At 39.8% G+C, this 17,169-nt stretch overlaps 2 protein-coding genes across 2 annotated transcripts in view; both read left to right on the top strand.

Annotated features, from left to right (window-relative positions):
* The window catches only part of LOC117380703 (A disintegrin and metalloproteinase with thrombospondin motifs 15-like), a 246,113-nt gene that overhangs the window by 134,596 nt on the left and 94,348 nt on the right, over positions 1-17,169 (top strand). The gene's annotated exons all lie outside the window — the stretch shown is intronic.
* LOC117380434 (POU domain class 2-associating factor 1) lies at positions 10,628-15,937 on the top strand. Its single transcript, XM_033977241.2, has 5 exons — positions 10,628-10,672; positions 12,140-12,267; positions 14,240-14,264; positions 14,868-15,133; positions 15,560-15,937. The coding sequence occupies exons 1-5, from the start codon at positions 10,657-10,659 to the stop codon at positions 15,935-15,937; spliced, it is 813 nt and encodes a 270-aa protein (XP_033833132.1). The 5' UTR covers positions 10,628-10,656.

Here is a 17,169-nt window from a genome sequence, read left to right as displayed (position 1 = left end):
TCCTCAAGAACTGCCAAGTTTAATATGAACATCATAGATTAAACATGATAAAACTACGGCCCGGGGGCCAAACACGGCCCTTTGGATTTATTAATCTGGCTAATTTGTATATATGTATAATTTGTGTGTATATATATATATATATATATATATATATATATATATATATATATATATATATATATATATATATATATATATATATATATATATATATATATATATATATATATATATATATATATATATATATGTATAATTTGTCATGTTCGTTGGGCCAGATTAATAAATCCAAAGAGCTGAGGTAAAGAGCTGAGGTAGAGCACTGAGATAAAGCCCGTCCAAAAGAATGTACATTATTATATTATTACATTATTACCATTTGTAGAATCTGTATTATATATAAATATTGTCCATTATGACCCTCCCTCTTAGAGCAAATACCACTTCTTATTAAATTTGCTCTTTAATTAAACTTGTTTATTTCTAAACTGTTGCTTGGACATGTGCCATCATGTGTTGTGTTTCCAAATACTTTCCAAGTTGGTGCTGAAGAATGATGGACACCTGTTTTCATAAAACATGTAAAAGTGCCAACATAAACTGCAGACATGAAGCTGCACGCCCTGCAGAGCTTTATATCGTCACATTACAGCCACGTCACTGCATTCTTTAAAGGTCACTATGTTTCATAAGAGTTTCTCAAACATCATCAAAAACATGGATTGCTACTCACCTTTCCATAGATCTGACCTGTTAAGTGGCACAGGCAAGACCGACAAGTTTAATGCCATACAGTGTAACATTCTAGAAAAATCACAACACATCCACATAAATAATGATTCACCTCAGAACCACACACTTTGACAAAACGTCCAGAGGCTTGATTGACAGGTGGATTAACCAATCAGAAGGACACATGCTCCTTTTGGGTAAATACAAACACGAAGAACTGAAAAACACTGTGGATTTCAACACAATCAACAATCCAAGCACCAAACTCTCACTCTGGACTCAGATCGCACGCAGCTCCAGCTCTAAGTGTTCAGTTATTATAAAGTTACTCTCGCGTGTGCACGAGACTTCAAAGGTGGGTGAGGACGGAGGTTTTTCACTCTCTGGTCTGATTCTAGACCCTGGATTCTAACAGGATGCAGAAGAGTCCAGCTGGCCAGGCTATGTCACTGAAATAACCTCCAAAATCCACCTATGACACTTTTGCTTTATTTTGAGGTAGATTTTACTATTAATAATATATCAGTATTTACATTTTGCAAACATTTTTGTCTAAATTATCAATAATTCAATGTATTGCCCATCTTTAATTAAACGCACAGCACTTACTCAAAGGACCTTTACCTGATTTGTTTTCTTGGCCCAGCTCTTGAGGGTAAAGTCAGCTGTTTACTGTCTACACTTTATTACAAATGTGTGTTTTAATATCAAATATTTTAATGTAATCACCAGGGACTGCAGATGGAAAAGTAGCAGCACCTAATCTGGGACAAATCATCTTTTCTTTTATAAGATTCATGGATTTGTACATGGCCCCAGACAAATAAAGAACAAAGAAAGAAACGAAGAAAGTGTTTTATTGTCCGAGGATAAGGAAGTGTGTGGTTATCATGCTAGTTGTTGCAGCACTAGAAAAGCTCTTGTATACTCATGGTGGTGAATATGGGACGATTGAAAGTGCGGAACATCTTTGGACCATTGAAAATGAGCTGCAGCGGATGAGATCGAGCCACGTCTGTCTATTTATCTGTCTGGTTTTGTTTTTAACGTAGTAAAAATGTGGTGCAGTGCCTTTGAATCTACATATTTAACACGTTTTGAAGTACCATAAGATCATGTTGGACTCCCTCCTCTGAAAAGAACGGCTCAAGTCTTTATGTCAAGTCAACTGCCAAGCTCAAGGAGACTCAGCCTGCAGCACTTTACACAGAAGAGAGACCTGCTTTACATGGAGTGCTGCTGACAGTAGTGGGCCTAAAAGAGCTCGTATTTGAGTAAGACAGTGGAGAGGATGTATTCGAACAGGCAGGAGTGTTTCATGAAGTTTTTGATGGATGCTGGTGGTCTGTCATCCAGCGTGAAATAATTCCCCTACTGGCTGCCTCCACTCAACTCTGGGCTTCAGTTGCATCACCCCCTGATCAGGATTCATTTTAAGAGGAGACTAGTGTTTTTTAACTGGAACAACTGGGCTATGGTGTAATGAATGGCGCCATCTAGTGGGGGAAAGAGCGTCTGCATGAACATCTGCAAGAGCAAAACCAAAAAAATCTGGGTTTTTATACATGTTTTTGTACAAATACTTCCTAAAAATATATATATAATGTTAGCTGTCTAAAACTATGTACTATGTAAGTTTTCTGGTGCAGTGTCCACTATTTTCTGGTCTCCATTGACATGTTATTTGTTTTCCTGAAATGTTTCACACTATGGCATTTATAGGAAGAGCTGGGGGACGTGTCTGGGGTGAGGGAAGTCTGAGAGTCGCTGGATAAGAGGAAGAAAATGATGAATGGATGGATGGTATTTGTATTTACAGATGTTTCCATTGCTTAAAAATACCATGGATAAATGTGCCTCTCCACAGATCTGACCTGTAACTCAGCCTTCACCTGTGTGTTTCCATGGAGATTTCTGAACTTTAAAGGCAAAAGCAAATCCATGACAAGTTACATTTCACTGTTAGTAATCCAAAAGCTCTGATCCCAAACCTTTTCTTAATAAAAATGTTACTGTTTTGCCTCAAATCTGCCAAAATATACATCAGTTTTATCGATAGTTTTTGTCTTTAAACAATAAAAACGTACAAACATTATAACATATCGACATTATAATGACAGAGACTTGAAAACATGTAGATTTTATTGTATCGTGTGCTGTTGTTCATTGCTGTTATGTCAGTTCATATCAGTTAAGATTGAAATAAATATTTACTTACCGGTATTTACTACTGAATTTGAAGTAATGTGAATATGTCAGTGTTTGGGGTTTAGGACAGAAGCAGAGTAGCACTGGTCAATACGTTTAAGGGGGTTAATTGTGAGGATGGGTCGTCGTTGGGAAGGCTGTGGGTTCAATTCCCAAGTCAACAATCTCACAAAACTTGTCAGTGAGTCTCTATGTTTTCCTCCTCCCTTTGTGCAAGACATAAAGGCAACGTGAAGTGTTAAAAATGCACAATATCCTAAAGTAATAGTCAAATTTGTCTATAGAAATGTAATATGACAGTGAATATTGTTTAAGGATATGTCTTTCAGGATGTCGACCCCTGAAAAAACACAGTCTGACCTGCAAAAAGCAAATAAATTTGGAAAAATAGACACCGGTGTTGATAAAAAATAAGAAAAAAGAGAAATAAAATGACTCCTTGGTTCCATTGAGGCCAAGTTTTGCGGTGTAATCACAAAAACATGTCAAAAACTGTAAATCTCCACTCTAAATGAACACCTAATAAGAAAAGAGTCATGCACGTGTCCACTGTCTGCCACCAGAGGGCGCTGCTGCGTTATAAACACACAGGTCAAAGGGTGCTTTGAGTTCACCTGCATTCTTTAATCATTAATTAGTTTGCATTGCATTATTTTAGGTTATATAACTGACACATTGCAGATTGTGCAAGGCAGTTCTTCTACAGACATGTTTGGACGTGTGGAGCGAGTATTTCTCTGTAATAATGTGTGTGTGCAGCTCCAGAAGGTTAAACACAAGGGTCTTTTGAGTCCACTGTGCCTTTTCTTCCACTGCATTGTTGATGGGATTATTTCCTTGTGTAGTTTATTATAATGGGTATATCTAACACAAAAAACCTGTTATGTAATGGTGTCGAATTTGCCCAAAATGAATGACTGAATCGGACGCTTGCAGACACAAAACTCCTCTTAAAATTCATGACACAGGATTATTTTCCGTTAGCTTCCTTGTGCATGTCATGTTACTGTTTTAATAACCTTCTGACATCCATTAAACTGTAAACTTCTGGCATTTTCGCAGCTCCACCCTGAATCAAACTCCCCCAAACAATTATTCATTAATGCACTGGGTGTGTAACTCGCAGTGATGTGTGCAGTTTGTGTGTGAGTAATTACTCTGCAAAATGCACCTCTGAGTGGAGCTGATGTTTAACTAAGATAAACTGTAAAAGCACCTGGCACAGTTACTACGACGGGGCTGCTCAGAAACCAAAAAGGGAAGTTCCACTACTTCCTGAATACGGCTCCGATTTAAAAATATGTCTTAATCAACAAATACTTTGGCAAAACTGGTTAATAGTGCATTATACTTTCAGCAGGTCTGGTTACATAGTTTATCCCAGTGTTTTGGCCTCACGCAACATGCACCTGCCTCACACACAAACCAGACGAGGGGTTTTCCACAAATCTTTCCTTCTCATGTTTTCATATTCCCAGGTTTAAGAAAGTGCCAGAGTTCTCTTTCTGGTTCACTGCTGGTGTTAAAGGAGAGTGACACTGGACAAAAATGAGCATGATTTGATGATTTTACCACCAGGAACGTGCTAAAATGTGTCTGGAAAAGTGTTGGTTGAGGTTGAATGTTGGACAAAACCATAAAATTAACCACAAAAGGGAAGAAATATCGGTTTACGCTCTTGTTTGGAGGTGTCGTTTTTAAAATAGGTTGAGTTTTATAGACTTGGAGCTGATCTAGTTTTGCATATTTCCAAAAACAGTTACAGTATTTTCCATTTTTCTCCATCTTCTAGTCGTTGTTGACCCATCATGGACCACTCAGCTCTGGATTACTGTTTATCCACTTACACAAAAGCTGCTCAAGCACCTCTCACCGTTTTATTCATGAACTTAAGTGTGTAAGCTGCTCATCTCTCAGTCTGGAGGTCAAAGGTGAGGCCCGTGTCCCCTCAGCTGGGGCGGGCACGGAGCACACGGGCGGTGAGAGTGAATTCTGGGAGCAGGTTTGTTTGCAGAGCAGGTTGAGGCGTGTACCGGACCTTTAAGGCTCGACTTGTGCACACAGGCCTGTTCTCTCAGCTACACACCACTGCAGCTTTCATTTCAGCTAACGTCAATCACATTCTTCCATTGGACGAGCTCGGTGACGCTGGTTTAATCAGGATTTGCACGAAAATGGCATTGCACAATTTTAGCCAAGTTCAGGAGTATTGTTGCCAGAGCTGCCAGTCGCTTTTACACTCTGAAGGGTCTGGAGCCGGACGATCGAGGGGGGAAATCCAATAAGAGACATGTTTTAGGAGGTATTTGAGTAAAAAGAAAAGGGAAATATTGTTGTGCAAAACCAGTCAATGCATCAGCAGCTCTGTGGCCAAATAACTTTTACTTATAGTATTTTAGGCAAGGCAAAGGAAAGCAAGATTATTTGTACAGCACAATTTGTACACAAAGTAATTCAAAGTGTTTCACAGAAAAGGAAAGACGTTAAAATCACACAAATCAAAACATAAATAATCACAAATGATCATTGTAAAAATTAACATTAAAACAGAAAAGTGCAGAACAAAAACCTTTCAGTCACAACGTTTGGAGCCTGGATTTAAACATCGTCTTAGTCCTGGTTTAGTCCTGGTTTAGTCCTGCTTTAGTCCTGGTTCAGTCCTGGTTTAGTCCTGGTCTAGTCCTGATTCAGTCCTGGTTTAGTCCTGGTTTAGTCCTGGTTTAGTCCTGGTTTAGTCCTGGTTTAGTCCTGGTTTAGTCCTGATTCAGTCCTGGTTTAGTCCTGGTTTAGTCCTGGTTTAGTCCTGGTTTAGTCCTGGTTTAGTCCTGGTTTAGTCCTGGTTTAGTCCTCCTCATGTGAGATGGTTCATGTGGCTCATGTGGGAGATGTTCTTTGGTGCTGGTCCATGGAGAGACTTGTTCACACTGAGCTGCTTTAAAGTCTCTGAGCCACAGGAGCCACAGACCTGAGCCACAGGACACATGTGTGAAGTACTTCCTGGTTCTAGACCTGACCCGAGCAGCAGTGTTCTGGATGTTCTGGATGTTCTGGATGTTCTGGATGTTCTGTTCTGTGGCTCGTTTGGAGAGGCCAGTGATCAGGACGTTACAGTCGTCTAACCTACTGGACACAAATGCAGGATAAGTCTCTCTAAGTCTGGTTTTGACAGTTTACCTTTGACTTTTGCACTGTTTTTTAAAACCAAAAAGCTGCAGATGTTACTGATTTGATGTGGCTGTTAAAGTTCAAGTCTGAGTCCATTATTACCTCTAGATTTCTCGTCTGATTTGAAGGTTTTAGAGAGAGAGACTGGAGGTGATGCTGACACTTTCTATGTTTCTGTGGGTCAAAGACTCTGACTTGAGTCTTGTCTGAGTTTATCTGGAGACAGTTGTTTTTCCTCCACACACTGATCTGTTTGAGTGAATCAGAGTGAATCCTCTGGTCCAGATTCACCTGCTGCAGTGAGACATAGATCTGAGTCTCATCTTTTACAGAGTCTTAATATTTTCCTCTTGTTCTTCGACGTTGCGGGACTGAATTTCTCTTCTCATCTGTAGTACGTGTTTACAGGAGCATTACATCTCTTTTTTTTTGCTTTAAACTGACAGACTTTTAGCTGCATCTCATATCAACATTAGTGTATTCATGCATTTGTCAAGCTCCGCCCTCAAGTTACAAATCAAGTCCGAGTTAATGATTAGCATTTGAAAAGAGTCTCACCTGTTTAACCAAAGGAACAAAGGACTCGAGGCTCAACCAAGAGTCTGTCCTGTCTGTGGACTTTTGAAATTCAAGTTGGGGGTCAAATAAACTGCAGGAAAGTTCGAAAACAACCCAAAAACGTGAAGGTGCAACCCTTTTCACTATTAGATATTTAAGTTATTTGTCGCTGCATGAGTTACAAACATCTTTACAGCGCAAAAATATTGAAAATCGATAATGAAATAGTATCAAAAGTCACATTTACAGGCCAGAAATTCAAGTATACACCCCTGGACTACTATGGAACCTGCCTGGACACTGAGGGACACACACAAGACATGGGAATATCAAAGAAAATACTATGATTTAACGTTGAAAATCACATTCTACTGTTTAAATAAAGAGTGTTTTTATTAAGACTGTGGTATCGGTCTTACTATTGAGTGTAGAGTCTGTTTTTTAGTATTAAAATTGGTGTGTAACTTTCTAAAATGACTGTATTGTGCAATATAATGTCATCTAAGCTACGTGTATTTTAATTTATATAACTTTTTAATCATCAGGCCACTCACTAACAGCCCCTGACCCACTTCCAAAGCAGATTTAACGTCTCAATATTATGACATTTTCCATATTTTTCCTGTGGTTTTCCAGAGACTTCAGGGTTGTCACGTGTCGGGATGTGACTTGTGTTTGAAGTTAGACAGTTTTGTAGGTCATAGACGGGGTTATGAGTTATAATTTAGGAGAAATGGAGCCTGAGATGCTTAAACTGTCCCAAAAGTTGTAAAGATATGATCTGGGACAGCCCAAGGACTTAACAGACACGAGTAGAGGGAAATATCGACAAAAATGAAAAGTTTAACAGTGTTTGGAGCAAAGAAAATGTGCAAAAACATGAAAAATGTGCACTGTGCATGTTCAGATAAATGCATTTAAGTGTAAGTATCAGACAAATGTGAATAAAGTTTAATTCTCCACAGGTGACTTCATGTTTCTGCCACAAACAAATAAGCCAACGACGCTCTTCTTAGCAAATCTGCTGCTCTCTTATTTAAACCCGACTGAATCGTTCATTTCTGACTCTTCTTGTTTGCAATGCACAGAAGTTACAGCCGCACTTTGCATTATTCACTGTACAAATAAAAAAAACAGGAGGCCACCAAGCACCAGACTAGACACTCACAGTTATGGAGCGATACCACTGAAGCTGCAGTAAGTTAGATCTTCACTTTTCCTTTGTTTTTTTGTTTTAGAGCTGGAGTATTGTGACTTATATGACAGAATTAATGGTATTTTGACTATTTTTTGGCCTCTGGTGCTGCATAATGTCCTCTGTGTTGGTGCAATCTTACATTTTAGCGTCAAAATCCACATTTATCCCTAGTGCAGACCTTAAAATGACAGTTTATAGACGAGGGTTCGATCTGTTAATACTTCGAAGGTCAAATACTGGTAGTAGCTGCTTGTGAGATCCACTTCTCTTGTGGTTTGAAGAGCCGTGGTCAACGAAGCTCAAAGTTTACCCAGGTGTTTCCTCTGAGCTCAAAGTCCAGTTTCATAATTGAGTTTTACTTTAGAGTATCTGTCTCTGTTACAGTAATCTGTGGAGACTATTTTAACACACTGCATTTTTTTAAACCAAAACTGCACATCAAACAATTAAATAAACCAATAATAAATATTTTACCTTTTTATTTTTGTATTTTTTAGGTCAGTTTACAATATTTAAATCAAATGTGTTCACGGAAAAAATTGCAGTTCTTTCCACTTTTTCGCTCAGTTTTTTGAAGATTGACAAATGATGTGATCTGAACGTTTATAAAAATAGATAAAAAATGTGTTTTTTCAACTGCAAAACTGATTAAACGTACCTGTACAAATAATATTTCAAATACATGGGGGTAGTAGTGACAAAAAAGCTCTTCCTGGATGAATAAACTGTCCAATAATCCGTGTTTTCTGCATCTCGTCTTTAGTTTTACTGCACTGACTTCATGTTGTGCGGGTTGTTTAAATGTAGAAAAGGAGCTCGATCACACAGATGTATTTTTACTTTTGTCAGACGTGTAAATCTTTAACTTAATTGTTTGTACTTTATATTAAATCACATTTTCATTGTCCCATTCGCTAAATATCCGGGACAATCTTTCATCTGTGACCGTCCTGCCCATTTTAGGGGTGAAAAGAGGAAGTTCAGAGCTGAGAGATGCATCAACACCTGCAGAACAAAACAAACTGATTGAAGCAGATGAAAAACATTAAAGCAACACCATGGAACATTCTGGAGGAGGCATGTCACCTGCACGACTCCATGGATGTACAAACCATTCTGCATCGCCATAGAAAAGGTTTACGCCATGATATAGAAGATTATAGACAAAAAAAACAACATTTCCAAGCAGAAGAAAGCAAATAAGAGTCAGGTTTGTGGAGATGCGAGCCCCCTCACAGTAAAGATGCATGTTTTTTGCGTTTATCTTAGTCCAACAGTGAGAAACGATGATTTTATTTGATTAATCTCTTCCCTCTTGTCCAGACACGTCCAGATCAGTGAAACCTTTGTTTAAATTTCAGAAACATGAATCAAGAATCAATCACAGTTTTAATCTCACTGCAAAAAGAATCATATCCTGGACAAGTCTCAACTCCCGGAGCGACACTTTACTTTCTTATACTCCAAAGATAAATGCTTAAACGATCAGGGCTGGACTCTCATTAACGACTTAAGAAACAAAAATGGGACAGAGCCAAATGTTCCCCAAAGGCAGCAGTGATATGAGGATTAAATTACGACATTAGAAGTGTTAAAACTATAAAAACACTTCTGTATAGTTTACATTTACTACACACTTGTCTTTATCTTTACATGTGATCTCATTAATACAGTGTTTGTGTTTCACAGGTGGTTTGTTTGATTCATGATTGATTTATCATGAGAATCAGTGGTTTTGATCTACGTAGAATTTGCTAAAACACCAAATAAGGTGGAAGTATTAAGTTAAATCAAACATCAGAGCTGAAGGAGTTTGGACGAGCAGTGAATTGTCCAGTTGGTACATTTTACTTTTGCTTTTACTCTGACTCAGACCTGGACGAGTGAGGATCACACAGACGTGTTTTAACGATGTTCTCTCATCATTACATTCTATTTCAGAATTGTATTTCTGCAGGTTTCAGCCGTTCTGTCTCTGACTCCTGAGACTCAGAGACTTTAAACCAGCTCTGAGTCTGTGTCTGCAAAGAACATGAACACAAGAATCATCTCACACTGAGGACTAAACCAGGACAAAACCAGGACGAAACCAGGACTGAACCAGGTCTGAACCAGGACTAAACCAGGACTAAACCAGGACTAAACCAGGACTGAACCAGGTCTGAACCAGGACTGAACTGAGACTAAAGCAAGACTAAACCTGGACTAGACTAAGGGTTTTATTCTTCCTCTTCTCTTCTGTTTTAATATAAATTTTATGATGACTATTCACGATTTTTTATGTTTTAGTTTGTGCGATTTTAATGTCTTCTTATTCTGTAAATCTCTTTGTGTATGAATTGTGCTGTACAAATAAACTTTCCTTGTTATTGTCCTACATTTGAGGCTTGAGACACTTTCTCTTCATCAAACCTTTATCTATTTCCACTCCTCTGTGTTAAAACCAGACTGGGTCAAACATGTAGGGCTCAGAAATGTCATATAACCATAAAAACAAACATGAAGATCCACTGTTAGAGAGAAATGCCTCTTGACCGCTGCCTGGTGATTTTATTTTTGCAGTTTTAGATCAATACTACAGTTTAAAATGAGCAAAACGAGCTGGATATTTGAGTGATTCAGTGTTAAAGTACGTGCTGCTGAGTAACTAATGCACCAGTCACTAATGAAACCTGCAGCTTTGAGATTTGAACAGCAGTGAAATCCCAAGGGTCGTGCCACTGTTATAAAAAGCCACTTTGTCCCCAGTTTGATCGTGGTCTTCAGTCGAACGCTCCGATACAGACATCACGATGCTCTGGGACAAATGTAAGTAACACAAATACCTTGTTTAACCTGAGTTTTAGCAGTTTGGTTTTGATTACAACTGATTGTTTCTTATTTCTTGCCATGATCGCGAAAACGTTTCAACATCAAACTATTTTCTTCTGTATTTATTCGTTTAAATGTGTAATTACAATGTGCTGTGCATGTTTAAAGTAGACTAAAGGTATCCACACACATTAATCTATAAATATTATTCCAAAAAAAGCAATCTGCACTTAGTAAGTTCAGTCAAAATAATAAAGAGGAAAGAGGAAGATAATGTTATGACCAGGATGCAATCTTGATATGCAAAATGCTCAGGACCCTGCATCAATACAGCAACACACAGCTGTGCCACTTCCTCTTTAAAGCTCAACAAAACCTGCAAAAACAATAATCCATGAGTCGAATCCTTTGTTTTGTGAGACTCTACATCAGGACAGGGCGATAAATCCACACATTTTATCACAATATATAAAAGAACATTTGTGAAAACGATTAAATTGACAGTAAACCTAACGATTCTGCAGAGTGGAGTTTATTTTATTTGTAATTATTTGTTTATATTTGTAGATTTAAGTTCTGCTTCCACACTCGTCTTATGTATCTCAGTGTTGATGTCTTCTGCCCACGCGCTCACAGTGTTTATTAGACAATTACTGTCTTTCAAAGTCAGATAATAAATACATTTTGAGCAGGTACGAGGTTGAGTTGAGTCTTTTAAGAGTCGACAGTAGAAGAAGTCGTCGGCGTAAAGCTGAAGACCCGTCGTACTCTGATCTCCACAGACACACAGCTCTGACTCTGCTGCTGTAACGTCACAAAAACTGTTTCTGTTGGACTATTTTAGCTCCTCTGGTCAGAAATGTGAATCAATCAGGTAGTGACCAGGAGCTGGACAGTTCGTACACAGGTCAGTGAGAGGACTCTGTCACCAGGACTGATGGAAACATAAGCACAGGTCAAAGGTCACACGAGCAGTTGGCCGGGGAGAACGTATCTGCTCATTTTTTGTTCATAATCCATGTTCTTATGCAGTTCCATAGTCAATAAAGCTCAGCACAATGTGAGGACTGACAACAGTAGGAAACATTTAAATAAAGAAAGAACAGATTTCATTCAGCGTTACTTTTAGTAGCAAAGCCAGGTCTTCAAAGCCCCTTGTAAATGAGATAATGACCGTGGGTTTTACATTTTCTTGTTAAGACAATTGAACGTAACGGCGTTTACTGTCACTTCTCGCCTGCAGCACAGTCAAACTGAGATTATTGTTTCACATGTGCTGATTATCTCTGGCCTGAAGACAAATCCCATTTGTCTGTCATGCATGCACTTGCAGAAAGTCATTCTGAAAATATCAAAAAGGTTGAGAGGCTGTGGCCTGCGTCAGAAAACACACTCTGCAGTGATGGACAGAAACACTGATCTTTGTACAAATCTAAACTCTTCTATCTATCCATTCTTTTGAAGCACAACCAGCAGCGGAGGTGCGGTCCAGACCGTACCAAGGGGTCCGGGTAAAGGATCCGGTCAGAGAGCTGCTCCGTAGGAAGAGAACGGCAGCGCCCCCTACCTCCAAGACAACTGCTCCAACTGTGGTGGGAACAAATAAACTCTTTGACAGATTAGAATCCATAAATGAATCTACTTTTGAAGTATGAGCAAAAGCAAACATGCTCCTTAAGGAGGCGTCAAGACACAGCACACACTGAGGGTCAGGGTTCATGTTTATGACTATGATCATCAAATAGTTTCACCTTATTGCACCGACCTGGACTGGTCACATTGTTATTCTGAATCTGAATTTACACAGTATCTTAAAGAAGACATATGCTTTTGTTTTGCTGTATTATATTCTATGTGACACATGAGTCATTACTTTATAACATAATCTAAAATTACCTCATAAAAAAGATGAGTTTTACTGACGACCGGTTCAAACGTGCGACACTCATTCCTGCCTCCACCTTTAAGAACATCACTGTAAATGTTCAACAAAGTGCCCCATGTCGGCAGCACAGGGGGATTTTTCACATTTCACTGTTGTTAAAATGGCTCCATGACACAGATAGATTCTGTGTGAGGCAGGGGCCAGGGGCCATGTGAAGGGACAGGGGTAAACTGGGGTATTCAGAGCACTGACTCCTTTAATGCAGCAGAATAAACATTTCTCAGACATGCATGAATCACTCTGAACACAACTCTGAGTGGGTAAAAGGGAAAACAATTACAGCATGATAAGAAGATAAGAGTAGATTTTCCTCTGAATATCTCCTTTAGTAAAAACAAATGTGATTTTAGCTGAAATATTTCATCGTAGTGTGATCAGAACACAGACGTTTACTGTTGAATAATCACAAACATCTTTGACGTAATGATATTGTTCTACTTGTGCAAATAGCAGCAGGTTCTTTGACTGATTTTCCGTCTCCAGGACACGTCAAATTGGCATCAGACAGTGTTGCACGCGTCCTTGTGAATGATTGATAATTGCTGGGAAAATGATCAGGATCTATAGATACGGCAGGGACTGTACCTCACACATCAAAGACAAGCGCAACCTGAAGATTTTTTATTGGTTGTAAATATCTTTCCCGTCTACAAAAGTCAGTCGATGCCAAAAGGAACATTACTCAACAAATTATAGATCCAACTGTGTCCTGGGCCTATCCCACAACAAACTTTTTCCTTACGTAATCCAGGTGGTTCTTCGTGACAGTTGCATCGCTGTGTGGCTCCAGGGGAAGAGAAGACAAAAGAACCACATCTTTGCCCTTAAGTCCTCCCACTTTGCATCTATGAACATGAACGCCCAGGACTGAGGACCACAGCAGGAGGCAAAAGTCTCTGGATTAAACGACCCGTCTCCTCTGTGCAAAAACTCCACTGTACAAGGAGGTTCACTGTCAGCAGCTGCTCATTTCCCTTCACCACAGACAAATATTTTCTTAGACGTCAAAACAAAAAGCTTAAATCGTCTTTTAAACCATTTGGGGAAAGTGCAAAGAGCAATCATACAGTCGTGTTTATGAGTTTATGAGTCTGCTCCACATCTGAAGGCCTCGTTTAAATGGACGGCTCATGTCAGGTGTCCGTTGTGCCTTCAGGAGAAGACACCTCCTTTTACGCAATCCCAACAATTACGAGAGCAATCGGAAAGCTGTAATTTCAACTTCAAATACTCTCCTTTGTTTCCTACACAGCGGTAGCTCTAATAATTGGTTTATATGATTATAGTGTGTTCAGATCGTCAGGTTTGAACATGTTTTGTCCTGGTCGATTAAGACTCGAGGCTTTTTTACTGTTTTTGTGTGTTTTCAATGGTTGTGTGACAATGTCAGTCGTAAAATGTGTGATTCTTTATTCCTTCATACAGATTTTTCAAAGCAGACTCTATAGAAAATAACATTTTAATCTCAGAATAATCAGCGGTGCTTCTTACACCTGTCCAGACGCTTCAGAGTCAGTGCAGTTTGTCTTATTTACACCACAGTCTAAAGCTACACTCGTCTGTTATGGACACAGTTGTCCATTGTTGTTATTTTTAATCTGTTCTTTTTTCTGTTTCAGGAGGTGGGGCCTTCCATCAGCCAAGGTACAACTACAGACATGTACAAAGTTATATAAACAACGCCCCCAAGATAAAATAAAGAGAGGGCACTTATATCTATTAGACAGTCTGCAGGAGCGAGCGTTCAGCCAGTGAGGTTTCAGATTAGAGACACGTCCTTTAGGTGCGTGTTTTGGGTTGAATAAAGAATAAGAATAAATCAGCCTTACAGGTGTAATGTAGAAACAATATTTGAATTCTACATAACTCTTCTGCCTCTAGTAAAACAACGTGACCTCCCAGATGACCCACGAGGACACTTTCTGGAATCTGTTGCTTCAATATCTGATTATTCCTGAGCCGTATAACAGCCATAACGACACTTTTGTAGAGATTCATTAAAAAACGACACTGCCTAAAAAATTTCGCCACCAAAAAAAAGATCACACACTCTAATAATTGGTTGAAGTGCCTTTTTTTGGCCAGGCAGTGTATTTTAAATAAGCTAAATAACATGGAGAACATACCAATACCAACCTGTAAAAAATACAAATATCTCCAAAATATCTTCAACTTTATTTGACTCAAACTTACACCACAACTAACTGAACCAAAGCATCTATCACGACTTTTGTCTCACATCCCCAGGTCTGTTCTCCAGCTCTGAGTCTCCTGCAGCGCTCAGTGAAGGATGCTCTGGGTGGAGGGCGGTGCCAGCCTCCAGTTGCTCCGTCCAGCCTTCTCTCCTGCCCTGGTCTGCCCCCGACTGCAGCCCCCAGGACGGCCTAGCTCCGAGCCAGTCCTACTCCGTCGCCACCGCCCTGTCCACGGGCACGGACCTCTACATGCAGACCCTGTGCCCCAGCTACACCATGCTGACCTACACCCACGCTCCTCTGCTTACGAACTTTGGGGTAAGTGCTAGAGCTTAGCGGGATATGGCGATAAAAAGTGATAATTTGATGATGTTGGCGCACAGTGATTCAGTAATTCTCAGTTATTAAATGGCTGATCTAATTAAAAGTGCAAGAATATAATAAAAAAAAGTAATTTCTCTGATTTCTGTCCCAAATAAGTGCAGAAATCAAGATAAATCGCAACACTTTTTCAGCACACAGAAGCAAGTTTAACAAAATTCTGAGGGTTCTGATAAGACAAGGCTGTGTAAAATTAGTGGAAATTTGTCCCGGTGATTATAATCTACAACGTCAGAGCTTCATGTCAAATTAACGTATAACTCTTTATAAAAAATGACCACAGTTGAAAGTAAAGGTCAGTAGCAACAGGCTAATGAAGACTGATGGTGACAGTTGTGAGTAGTTTATGTGTTTGTTTTTCAGACCATCCCGGTGGCTCCAGTGCCCACCCCTCTGCCTCAGATGGACACAGACTCAGGGCTCACATACCTGCCCTGGACCACCATGTCCAGCCCCACGGCGCTGAGCGGGTCTTCTCTGCTCCACGTGCCTCTCTCCATGTCTTTGGCCACGATGATCCCTCAGCTGGACCCACAAGTCTCAAACGTAGACTCACAAATCCTGGGGACGCCGCTGCAGCCCGTGACGGAAGGTCCGAGCGAAGGGCAGAGCGAGGAGGAAGACCATGAGAAGCAGGAGTCTCCCAGTCTTCTCGATAAACTTTTGGAAGAACAAAAAGCAGATGATGAAGAAGAAGATAAAGACTTATACAGTGACTCAATCTATGTCACAAATGTCTAATAAAATACACTGACAAATTAATGGCTGTTACATTGTAAAATAAAGAGATTTTATCAACTTTTCGATGCAGTGTCGTGTCATTAAAGTCTTGAAAACTTCTATGTGTTATGCATTGAAACAAGCCTCAGGATATACAGGAGCAGCAAGTGTCAACTGGATCTTTTCCATCGCTTTTGGGCAACGTTTAAAAGGAAGTATTTCATCTGCACTTGAAAGACAAAAATGGGTCATGGGTTATTTTTACACATTAAGACATTTCATGAGGCAGGACCTGTCCAAAGCCTAAGATCATCACAGTCATCCAACATTGTCCAGATTTGTGTTAGATTGGAACGTTGAGCTTTATATTATCTGAGCAGTGTCTGTTGGGCTGGAGGACCTGTCCCGGGCAGAGTCTATACTAAGCGCTCCCCCAGGGTTTACCCCGGGGGGAAACTGTCATGAGAAGGGGCCGGTTTTGCACCTGGAACACAAAGATGGTATCACAAAACCAAAACGTGCTCGTCCAGCTCATATGGTGGGAATGTGTTTAATGCAATATTTTACAGAGATGATGGTGGCAACAGAAAACGAGAACTTGAACGAAACTTGATTCCTGAAGTGATACTGAGTGCAAGTATGTTCATGTTAGGAATGAGTAAAAGAACAGTGCCAGAGGTGATTTGTAATCTGGATGCAATGGCACGTTTTTGGAAGCTGTAAATGTTACAAACCCCTCACAAGACGGAGCAGGTTTGAGTGAAACGAGTTTGAGCTGCCACCGTATTGAGCTGCTGGTGCTACAAACCCACAGCCGTGTGTGGGGTCGCCCACAGGCATTTCGCTGAGTAATTGTGCAGCAGTGTCATCAAGAGAGCACTTTCCATCTTTTGCCCGTGGCATCAGTCAGACCTTGTGCCTGTTGAACAGTTTAGTGTTTCAAGGTTTAAATACATTTCCGCTGCCTGTTTTACTTTATAGAATACACAGTTTATTTTCTTAACCTCTCTTGTTTTGGGAGAGTCTCTGCAGTAACTTGCCTGTGCTGAGTGTTTGATATCAGGAGCTGTCAGGCCCTTCACTTTAAAAGATTGCTGCTCAAGGTCATAGAAATCTCGCAGCCCCAGGAGACCACATTTCCCAATACCAGCTCTCTTTAAAAACATAGTCTCAGGCTGTAAAAGGTTTAGTGTGTTTTAAGCAAACTGACTGATTTATTTTGGTAGATGCATGAGATTATATTACCTCATATT

The sequence above is a fragment of the Periophthalmus magnuspinnatus genome, chromosome 13, assembly GCF_009829125.3.
Source record: "Periophthalmus magnuspinnatus isolate fPerMag1 chromosome 13, fPerMag1.2.pri, whole genome shotgun sequence".
Lineage (NCBI taxonomy): Eukaryota > Metazoa > Chordata > Actinopteri > Gobiiformes > Gobiidae > Periophthalmus > Periophthalmus magnuspinnatus.
The sequence above is the reverse complement of the archived record's forward strand: the minus strand, read 5'-3'. Positions and strand labels throughout refer to the sequence as shown.

What these genes read in the sequence shown, in the direction of transcription:
- LOC117380434 (XM_033977241.2), top strand. An exon ending in AGACAACTGCTCCAACTGTG is followed by an intron (nt 12,268 to 14,239) that starts GTGGGAACAAAT and finishes TTTCTGTTTCAG; the next exon opens with GAGGTGGGGCCTTCCATCAG. An exon ending in CTCTGCTTACGAACTTTGGG is followed by an intron (nt 15,134 to 15,559) that starts GTAAGTGCTAGA and finishes TTTGTTTTTCAG; the next exon opens with ACCATCCCGGTGGCTCCAGT.